This window comes from Babylonia areolata, chromosome 9 (assembly GCF_041734735.1).
Source record: "Babylonia areolata isolate BAREFJ2019XMU chromosome 9, ASM4173473v1, whole genome shotgun sequence".
In the NCBI taxonomy this organism is placed as follows: domain Eukaryota; kingdom Metazoa; phylum Mollusca; class Gastropoda; order Neogastropoda; family Buccinidae; genus Babylonia; species Babylonia areolata.
The window spans coordinates 16,426,125-16,437,894 of NC_134884.1; the positions used below are offsets into that span (position 1 = coordinate 16,426,125).

The 11,770-nt window shown below is 47.5% G+C and overlaps 1 protein-coding gene across 1 annotated transcript in view; it reads left to right on the plus strand.

The window, feature by feature from the left end:
- The window catches only part of LOC143285751 (uncharacterized), a 46,992-nt gene extending 39,390 nt beyond the window's left edge, over window positions 1-7,602 (plus strand). Inside the window, exons 12-14 of the mRNA XM_076593165.1 lie at window positions 661-1,079; window positions 2,810-3,227; window positions 4,843-7,602. Coding sequence (XP_076449280.1) covers window positions 661-1,079; window positions 2,810-3,227; window positions 4,843-7,050 — 3,045 coding nt within the window. The 3' untranslated portion in view covers window positions 7,051-7,602. The remainder of the gene's footprint in view (window positions 1-660; window positions 1,080-2,809; window positions 3,228-4,842) is intronic.
- Window positions 7,603-11,770: the final 4,168 nt, after the last annotated feature.

The following is an 11,770-nucleotide window of genomic DNA, read 5'->3' on the forward strand; positions in this document are numbered from 1 at the left end:
TGAGGACGATGTGATATGGGGGGAGGAACATTGTGGTGTGTTGGAATGTGGTGGTGGTGGTGGTGTGTGTAAACGTACGCAAAAGATCAAATACACACGTTAAAGATCCTGTGATCCATTCGGTGGGCTTTGGAAACCAGAACATACCCAGCATGCATCCCACCCCCGAAAATGGTGTATGGCTGCCTATACGGCGGGGTAACGAACAAACGGTCATATACGTAAACAGTTACGTGTGTGTGTGTGTGTGTGTGTGTGTGTGTGTGTGTGTGTGTGTGTGTGTGAAAGAGAGAGAGACAGAGAGTGTGTGTGTGTGTGTGTGACTGAAACCTGACTGAAAGACACAGGAAACAAATGATGAGCGCCCATAGTCAGCTATCAGTAGGCTCTACCCAGGTAGGCAGCCTGTTGTGCAAGTAACTCCGTGTTTGTAAAGCGCTTAGAGCTTGGTCTTTGACCGAGGATAGGCGCTGTATAAGTATCCATACAATATCATATCATATCATATCATATCATATCATCATATATGTGTGGCATAGTGTTATCTTATACGACTCACACTCAGTACTCACCATCCATGTTGTGCTGTACTGATTTATGCCCCCACCCCACGTCCCCCACACCTCCCCCCACCCCCACCCCCACTTCCTGTCCAAAAAGATGGTGAAGATGCTGAGGCAGAGCCGCACCAGCCGCAAGACCCTGCTGGACTCCATGATGGAGACGATGGAGGAGTACACGCACCACCTGGAGGACCAGGTCGCCGAGCGATCCGCCGAGGTCACCCTCGCCAAGCGGAACCTCCACACCTTCCTCGCCTCCGCCCTCCCCTCCCACCTGGCCTCGAGCCTCGTCAACAGACAACTGGGGGGAATAGGAGGAGGGGGAGGGGGGATAGGAGGGGGGTTGGAGGAAGGGGAAGGGACCGGAAGGGAGTACGCCAACCTCGGGGTGGTGGTGGTGGAGGTGGTGGGGTTGCAGGTCGCCTTGCAGGAATCCGGTGCCAGGGAGGTTCTGGTCTTGCTCAACGATCTGTGCGCCGCTATGGACTCCGTGGTCAGCGCTTATGGGGCTTTCAGGTCAGTGCTGGTTTTGTGGGGTTTTTGTGTGTGTGTGTGTGTGTGTGTGTGTGTGTGTGTGTGTGTCCGGAATGGTTATGCCGCTTGTCTGTCATTTACAGTGTTCGAGAGTGAGGATGTAGGTTCGATTCACGCTCTCGCCCTTTCTCCCAATATACACAGGTAGCGCTATATAAAACAAGAGAGGCAAGGCCTTCAAGACTCACTTGTGATAGATTAAGTCCCCTAGCATTAATTACAGAGTAATTTCCCTTTTTTTACTATCTGCACCAAAACGTTTGCAAAATAAATAAAAATTCCATGCTTAGCAAAAGAAGTTCCTGTTTGAACATAAAATGATAATGACTCCCCTTGTTGTTGTGTCAGAATAAGAGGTCAAAGTGCCAAGTTTAGAGAATACAAAAAATATAAATATAACAGTAAATGCAGTTTGCATATGATTAGGCTTCTTTTATTATTTTTTTGTGCCTATCCCAGAGGTGCAATATTGTTTTAAACAAGATGACTGGAAAGAACTGAATTTTTTTTCTATTTTTATGCCAAATTTGGTGTCAACTGACAAAGTATTTGCAGAGAAAATGTCAATGTTAAAGTTTACCACGGACACACAGACACACGGACACACACACACACACACACACACACACACACACACACACACACACACACACACACACACACACACACACACACACAACCGAACACCGGGTTAAAACATAGACTCACTTTGTTTACACAAGTGAGTCAAAAAGGAGAAGAAAAAAAGAAGAAACAACGAAAAAGCTTTAATCATTCAAAGGTGCTGTGTCTTTTACGCAAAAGAGTCAACTGAAGATAAAGTTCAGTTTGTTCTGAAGTGTCCTGTGTTGCATTATTTTCGCGTAAGATTATTTTCAAAGAAATATTATGAACGTACTTGTTTGTTTAATTAAATTCTGTTTATTGATGGCATCATCTGGCGACGGTGTTGAAAGGAATCTCGCATTGTACTTATATAAAAAGCTTTTGAGTTAAGAGAAATAGTATTGTCATAATTTATATAGTTTAATTGTGAAAACAGTTAAATGCTTACTGCCATATCTTAAATCGCCTCTGATTAATATGAGGCTATGTCCTTAATGAATAAATCATCTGAGTCTGCGTCCCAAGTTCGACTGGAAAAATCAAATCTGAGCGTCTAGTCATTCGGATTAGACGACGCACCGAGGTCCCGTGTGCAGCATGTATGATGTATGCACACTTGCACGTGCATACACTCTCACACACAGGCATAAACACACACTCTCTCTCTCTGTGTCTGTCTATTTCTTTGTCTCTGTCTGTCTCTGTGTCTCGGTCTGTTTGTGTCTGTCTGTCTGTCTGTCTGTCTGTCTCTCTCTCTCTCCCCCACATGCGCACGCACACGCACACACACACACACACACACACACACACACACACACACACACACACACACAGAGGATTTCTCACTCCAACAGTCGTGATCTGCTGATCTGCACCCCCCACCCCCATTCCACTCGCTCTCTAACCCCCCAACCCCCACCCCCACTCCTCAAGTCTTAGTGTCCACCGGTAACTAATCTTCCACGTGTATTCCCGATATTTAGCTCCTGTCGTGTAGACATCCATACTCCGCTTTCGGGCTGACAACAAACAAATATAACCCTGGACCTTTTTTTTTTCTTTGTTCTTTCTTTTTTTGTGTGGTCATACCGTGGGGTGCACCACAGAGGACCTCTGCAAGGCGACACGCAGGTCATCGCCCTGGGACTAGAGTTCGAAACCACCTTCCTCGATCAACGCTGCGCTAACGTCACCCACCTCGCCCTCCACCTACTCTCCCTCCTCCCTCCCTCCTCCTCCTCCTCCTCCTCCTCCTCCACCACCACCACCCCCACCACCACCACCACCCCCACCACCCCCGTCTCCCTAGGTTTTAGGGCGGGGGTGCACGTGGGGCGGGTGGTGACGGGGGTTGTAGGGGGCGCCGCCCCACGTCTGGTGCTGCTGGGGGAGGGGGTGGAGGTGGGGAAGTCCCTGGCCCTCAGGTCCCAGGAGGGCAGGGTTCGAGTCTCTCGCAACGTCTTCTCACACCTGGAGAAGAACTTGGACTTCGTGTCGGAGGAGGCTGGCTGGATTGTGTGTCTGGTGAGTCTCTGTGTGTGTGTGTGTGTGTGTGTGTGTGTGTGTGTGTGTGTGTGTGTGTGTGTGTGTGTGTGTGTTTGAGTTGTGTTGTGTGTGTGTGTGTGTGTGTGTGTGAGAGAGAGAGAGAGAGAGAGAGAGAAAGTCTGTGTGTCGTCGTCTTCAGTTTAACGTCTTTCCACTTGAAGTGATATTAGACGAAAACAAACAAACAAACAACCAACAACAACAACAACAATAAAAAACCGTGGGGGTAGGGGTTGTGGTAGGGGAAGGGGTAAAAGTGTGTATATGTGTGGAGGGTGAATAGGGAGAGACAACGCTAAGGAAAATGGAAAATGGAAACGTTATTAACGCCAACATCAAACAACTATAACAAATGTCCTGACTAAGCAGCAAACCTTCTGCAACAACAAATAACATGTTGGAATTGTTAATAACACATTCAAAAGAACTTTTGGTGAAGTCTGGCAAAAAACATTTTAGATTCTGACATTCAAATATTATATGGTTGCTAGATATAATTATGTTCTCCTCAAATGCATCTGACATCTTTGCTGAACTTAGTTATAAAAGCGTTCAGTTTTATCCTGTTTGATAATCTTTGAATCTGCCTTAATCTTATTGAATTACTGTATGTATTTGACTGATTGATAGTTCCCGATTGTACATTAATTACACTATGGTTTAAAGCTTTGCCGTTTTCCTGGTATAATTCTCTGACTTAGTTCCACGATGTTTTTTCCTAGTGTTCGATAACCCTCTTGTACAGACAGAGGCACATAAAGTTCTATGGTTCCCTGTTCGTGTGTGTGTGTGTGTTGTGGTGTGTGTGTGTGTGTGTGTGTGTGTGTGTGTGTGTGTGTGTGTGTGAGTCTGTGTGTGTGTGTGTGTGTGTGTGTGTGTGTGTGTGTGTGTGTGTGTGTGTGTGTGTGTGTGTGTGTGTGTGTGTGTGTGTGTGTGTGTGTGTGTGTGTGTGTGTGTGTGTGTGTTCGTGATGTTATCATTGTAAATAGTAGTAATAGCAGCAGCAGCAGTGGTGGTGGTGGTGGTTGTAGTGGTGGTGATTATGTTGATGATGTAACTGAAAATAGTACTGCAAGCTGAAGTTGTAGAATCGTTGCTATCATTATTATTACTCTTGTACTTGAGGAGCATTGCCAATCAATCAATGAAACGTGCAACACGCATTCACTTATACCACTCTTTGTCTTCGCTCGCTTTCTCGATTTCACGCTCATCTATGCGGTATCAGAATTATCAACCAAATCAACCAATAACTCAATCAGTCAACCAATCAACCAATCAGCCAACGAAACAACAAATCAACCAATCACCAAATCACCCAATCAGCCAATCAGTCGATCAATCAACCAACCAACCAACGAATCAATCAACAAATCAATCACCCAGACAATCACCCAGACAATCAATAGATCAACAAATCAACCAATCACTCAATCAGTCAACGAGTCAACCAACCAGCCAATGAAACAATAAATCAACCAATCACCAAATCACCCAATCAATCAATCAGTCGATCAACCAACCAACGAACCAGTCAACGAAAGAATCAACAAATTAATCAGTCAATCAGTCAGTCAGCTAATCTACGTTGCAGGGGATGGAAGTGGAGTCCTTCTGGGTCCGTCACCGCATCCCCAAGACCTTCACCTCCACGCCCTCAGACCACTCCGCAGACTCCGGTGTCGACGTGGAGAAGGCGCCGCCAGACTTCACCGCCGGGGACGTCCCCGGGGAGGCCGACCCGCTGGTGCCCGGAGAGGGGCCTTCTCAGGAGGGGTTCCTCGCGCCAGCCCACAGCCGCGATGACGGGGTGGTTGTTCCCAGGTTCTTTCAGCTTCAGACGGCCAGCGGACCTCAGCAGACCTCAGCGGCTCGAGCTCTGACGCGGGGACAGCTCCCCGTCCACTCCACCCTCAGCGATATCACCGAGGAGGATGAGAGGCAGTCCTCCCCTTTGCTTCATCAGCAGCAACATCACGACCACCACCACCACCACCACCAGCAGCACGAAAGACATCAGCATCATCAGCAACAACGTTCCAAGGAATATCGTCAGAGTGACTCGGTGTCAAACGCTAGTGCGCATGCGATATTTCCTCGCGCAACGCAGCCCCCACCAATTGCTGTCGTGAAGTCAGAAACCGTCAGCCACAACGTCCCTCACCTGTTCCCTGCAGTCCACATCATCAACACACACCCCAGACCCTCTCACACCACCACCACCACCTACCAATCAACACGCTCGGCACACACAAACGTGGCTTACAACAACCAATCAAACGATCCGTTGTATGTGGCAACCAATCACCATAACAACCAATCAAACGCTCTGTTGCGTGTGGCAACCAACCACCACAACCAGTCAAACTCCCCGTTGTATGGGGCACATAACCACCACAACCAATCAGATCACCCGTTCCCCCCTGGCGGGTCACTGCCGGACAAAGCCTACAGGAGAGAGGAAAGTGTCCGGAATAATCCGGACACAGAGCAGGCGGCAGACGTGTGGTACGTGCCGGTGCCCACTCACACTGGCTGGTCTCCGAGGCCGCCGCACACCGTGTTCAGAGAACACAGCAGGCGAGGTCCAGATGACTTGTTAATGACGCACCCCAGTGAAAAGTTCCCCCGGACGCCCCACCTCCCTGGACAGACAGTGTCGGTTCCGCGAAGCCTCAGGACTTCAGAGTCTGGTGTATCTGGTGCGAGCGTTTCGTCCCTGGCAGTGCCACCCAGCCACCAGAGGTTCCAGACCTCAGGGCCCGTAAGGAATGAGCGTCACCACCAGGCCTCGGAGGCTGCGAGGTGTGAAGGTTACAACGGGGAGTGTCATTCTATTCCACTCACCACTGCGTCGATGACCGGTTCTTCGCACTCTGCCTCTCCACACGTGCTTTGGGAGCACGGGTCCTCAGAGGCTGTGCCCGCAGACTGTGGTGGTCTCCCACGACACGCGTCCACCCCACAAATCCCACAGCCTTCGGGAACCGCCAGCCACCCCCACCACAACCACCACCAACACCAACACCAACCGCGCAGAGAACGTGATCTTGTCCTGCCGCCCCCACAACCACCATCATCACCTCGCAACCCACTGCGGCCGCCGCCTTCCTATTTCGAGATGAAAGACCTAGCGCCCGCCGGAAGCCAGCCACTGACTTCCGGCCACGTGGCCAGCACGAGTCTCTTCCTTCCGCCCCTTCCGCCTCCCAGCCCCGCCCTGGACGCGGGTGGTGAGGGGCAGGACAGCAGGGAGAGAGTGATGCGAGGTGTGTGTCACGAGTCAGGCATGACGCTGTCTCCTCCTCCTCCTCCTCCTCCTCTTCCTCCTCACTCCTCGTGCAGCGCTGTTCTGGAAGACAGCGACCATGACACGCACTGTGCGACAGCCGTGACGAACAAAGACACCAACATCGTCTCTGCTGTCGACTTATCACACACACACTTCACCGTCTCCGATGATGATAAAATGTGTGCTTTAGCCTCCAGAGAGAACGGTTTCAGTGAAAACAGTGTGTCCACTGGTGGGACGAACGAACAAAAATTCGCCTTCTCTCCCTCCTCATCACTACCATTAGCCGTTGAGAAGGCCATGCATTCTGCCACACTGGACACTGAAAAAAGCGGAGAACAAAGAGAGGGGAACGGTGGTGGTGGTGGTGGTGGTGGTGGGAGCCAGGATCGTGCCAAGTCATTGGCATCATCTCCCACTGCACCCAGACCCAGCCGACGTCGATCCAAAAGCCTGGGAATAAGATCTAAAAAATCCAGTAATAAGGTACACCCCAACCGCAAAAAATAAACACACATAGACACACACGACACACACACACACACACACACACACACACACACACACACACACACACACACACACACACACACACACACACAAAAGGTGGAGAAAGCTTTGGAACATAGAGACACAGAAATAGGTTCCAGTGCCTACATTTTGGAAATCTGTGCTTCAACAGTTTAGATATCAACTGATCTAAGGATGGATGCGGTGGTCGAATAGTTAGAGAGATGGATTCTCGCCCGAGTTTCGATCTCGTTTCTGCTTACCTGTTAGGTTAAGGGTGGAGAATTTTCCGATCCCCCGGGCCATCCTATAAGCAGACCTGCTAGTGCCTGAACCCCCTTCGTGTGTACACACATGCAGAAAATCAAATACGCAGGTCAAAAATCCTGTAATCCACGTCATCGCTCGGTGGGTTATGGAGACAAGGACATACCCAGCATGCACACCCCCAAGAACGGAGTATGGCTGCCTGCACGGTGGAAGGGGGGGTGGCGAGGGGGGGGAAACGGGTCACACACGTGAAAGCTTACTCGTGTATAAGAATGAACATCAGATTTGCAGCATACGAACGTAGAAGAACTGTTTTAAGAAGTATTTTTTGAAAACTACAGAAGCATTCTTTCATTTGATCGCTCATTGTACGTTTTCCATTGTTTGCTTTTTAAACATTTTATTCTAAGAGGGAGGGGTGGGGGAGAGAGGGGGAGAAGGGGGGGGCGGTTATTTTTAACATTCAGTTGATTTTTTTTTTCTTTTTGTATTTGCATTTTTCTTCTTCGTCACAACAGATTTCTCTGTGAGAAATTCTACCCATCATCTGCACCGTTTCAGTGGCATTACTTCCACGCAGCTCATTCCGAGTCCCCCATACACGGCCACATCCGGGTTCGTCTGTCGTAGTACCAGCGCTGACAGCCCACAGGGAACCTTCCCTGTTAGGTCGCTAGAAGGCTACACACCAGAGGTAGTGTTCAGAAGTGCCTGTTCTGATTTAACGTTCTTTGGACACCACCTAGTAAGCCCCCTTCTGACGAAAATAATGGCTTAGTCGCGGAGGCAGATTGAACAAGCGTCTCCATCAGAGTAAAGACCGCCTACGCGTCCCTCCAACGACAGTTCCACATGAATCCGCCGACACTGAAGACTTTTGACAAGACTCACCCCAAGCGCGGAAGTGGAGTGGTATCGAAACTGAGGTCGGCATGAGAGCAGGCCATGAAAGGCCACATAATTTTGGACTCTTTCTTTTTATATATACATTGTTGAAGAAGGAGAAGGAGATGACGATGATGGTGATGACGATGTTGCTATGGAGGTCCATTTAGGTTTGGGACTACGTGACAAGGCTTCCTGTCATAATGATACCCCGGCGTCAACCAGGCCCGAAAGATATAGACACTTGCAGTACTGATCCGGAAATTAGAGCAACACACCCAAAGACGCATCCGTGAAGTGGATGATACTCGACTGTATGGTCTCTGTTTTTCAATTCAAGCCTATAGCACACTTTACTCTAGGTGAGAGCCGGCCGCGGGCCAAAAGCCCCCACCTCTGCTGGGATTCGAACCCGCGTCCTCCCAGCCGTCAGTCCGCGACGTTAACCACTTCGCCACAGCAGTTTTTCTTTTCTTCTTTCTTTCTTTATTTTATTTCATTTTATTTTTTGTTGTTCTGGCTGCTTAGATTGTAATGATAATTTTGAACATTTGTTACTTGTCATCTTCCATACATATATAGCACAACATTGTTGACAGTTCTGTGTTTATTGACAGCGCTGTTTAACCCGGTTCATTCAATTAAATGACTTTTCTCAAGAATTATACAAATGTTACTCAACTGTGTTTGGGTTTGACACATTAAAAAGATAATTATTATTGTTGCATGTATTCTTCCATATAAAGTGGAGTGGGTGTGTTGAAAATGCACGTGTGTGTGTGTGTGTGTGTGTGTGTGTGTGGTGAGCAGAGAACTCTTTTAACATGCTCCAAGCCAGGTGTCAGTCTCGTGAGAAGCAAGCCAGGACTACGGAGAAAGTAGTTCAGGAGTGTGTCCACACTTCAGCGAGGAATGTCCACTGTTGGCCGAGAGGAAACGCCGCCTAAGAAGCGAGAGAGTCTGAAGGCACTCGTTCGATTCCTTCACTCACTAGTATTTTCTCACCCTCCACTAGATCTTGAGTGGTGGTCTGGACGCTAGTCATTCGGATAAGATGATAAACTGAGGTCCCTTGTGCAGCATATGCTTAGCGCGCACAAAAGAACCCGTGGCAACAAAAGGATTGTCTGTTGAAAAAAGCTTTGATATCAAAAAAACAAATACACTTGCATGCAGAAAAAAAAATGGGTGGCACTCTTACTGTAGCGACGTGCTCTCCCTGGAGAGAGCAGCCCGAATTTCACACAGAAAAATCTGCTGTGACAGGAGATTGATACAATGCAATGCAACTGAACTTGAGCGGGAAGGATAGGTTGAGGAATGGGGAAGAAGGCGGAAGAATGGTTAAGACGCTTATTGGCCAACACAATGTCCGTGAGGGTTCAGGGGTTCGATTCCCGCTCTCGCCCTTTCTCCCAACTTTTGACTGCAAAATCAAACTGAGCATCTTGTCATTTGGATGACATGATAAACCAAGGCACTGTGTGCAGCACGCACTTAGTGCACAGAAAAAGAACCCATGGCAACCTAACTCTTGTCATCTGGCAAAATTCTGTTGGAGAAATCCACTCTGATAGGTACACACAATACATATGCATGCACTCAACGCCTGACAAGTGCGTTTGGGTTATGTAGCTATCGGCCATCTACCTAGTGAACGTGATGTGGCGTATAAGGGTTTGTTCGAACACAGTCACACCTTCTTGAGAAACTGAAACTGAAAAGGGCAGGAGCAATTAGCGTTCTACAAATTCTGGAGATAGTTGTGTAGCAAGGCAGTCGAGCGAAGTGGCAGGCGAAACTCCATGGTCCGTAGCCTAGGTAACGCCTTGAGCAGCAGTACTTCCCTGAAGGGTGGACGCACTTTGTATCTGAAGGGGTTAAACAGTTGACTGGGAGACCGAACGTCGTAAGATGGAATGTTGTGCGGCCTGCCAGCTTAGATGAACAAAGAACGTGCATGCACTCCAAAACTCATAGACTCGAAGATAAACAGTCCCTTTTTATCAACATCTTTAAAATGTTAAAGATCTGATGCTGCTGTCAGGCAGAAGCGATCTCAAATGCATGTGAAGTTTATGGAGACTTGATGCGCGAGAGTTTTGTGATTTTATGTTGGAAAATGGAAATGGTGTATCACGCGAGTGGTCACGTGATATGTAGTTGGGTTTACGAGATGATCAGGCACATGCTGGGTTGAATTATTATTATTATTTGTTTGTTTGTTTGTTTGTTGTTGTTATTTTCAGCAGTTGCAATGTGACGTATGTGGATCTGTCCGCACACTCTGACACACTGAAACTGAAACTGAAACTCGTGTGGGTGGATGGGCGCTTGGGTGCGGGGGTGTTGTGTTCATGCATGCGTGCGTGCGTTATACTGTTTCAATGTTTTACTTGATCTCATAGAAGTTCTTTCCCTTGTCATGAAAACAACATCAACAAACAGAAACAAAACAAAACAAAAACAATGGACAAACCATCTCTCTCTCTCTCTCTCTCTCTCTCTTTGAAACAAGTCATAAAAATATCACATTCCCTACCCCCATCCCCTCCCCCTCCACACACATACACCCCACACACACCCCATCACACCCCTCTCCACACACACACACCCCCCCCGCCCCCCCCCTCCCCCCCCCCCCCCCCCCGCCCCTCTCTAACAAAAAAAGAAAAAGAAGGAGAGAACAAAAAAAGGGGAAATAACAGCAGTGCAGGGTCTCCTCTGGTGTGTGGCCTCCTGGCGACCTAACATCGATGGTTCCCTGTGGACTGCCGACACACTGGAACTGCAACGGACGAACCCGGGTGTGGCCGTGTATGGGGGAATCTAAATGAGCGGCGTGGGAGTAATGCCACTGAAATGGTGCAGATGATGGGGCAGCAAAAAAAAAAAAGAAAAAAAAAGAGGAAATAAAATGATTCAGTATTCAAATCATGAGACACACTTCTGCACCCACCTTAAAAAAACCACAACAAATAAACAAACAAACAAAACAAAACAAAACAAAAAAAAACCCACACAACACAGTGACAACAATAAATGACATCAAATGGCAAATTTATTTTGTTGTATTCAACATAAACAATATGCGAGAAGCAAACACGGTCTTTAAAATTAGTCAATTTGCTGATGATACATTTACATTAGACAGAAATAAGGAATCATATGAAACATATGAAACACTTTAAGGTCTAAAACTAAATTATGATAGAACATTTAATGAGAACTCGAAAAGCCGATACCTCCCAGAAAAGAAGATGAAATGGAACTTCCCTAGATAAATAATTAAAAACATTAGGTATTTGGTTCTCAGATTATTTTTTTTCAAAAATAACTGAAATGATTCAGCTAGCACACAGGTAAATAAAAGGTACATTGGAACAAACCCAGACACTTCCTCAAAAAAAAAAAAAAAAAAAAAAAAAGGAAGCGCCGGGCCTGTCATTTGACATGTACACACAGCAGCAAAGACAGAAGAAATGTGCAAACACAAATTAGCTTTTATTCAAGACTGGCATAGCCTCTTTAATCCTGAATAAGCCACACAGAACACATGGACAAT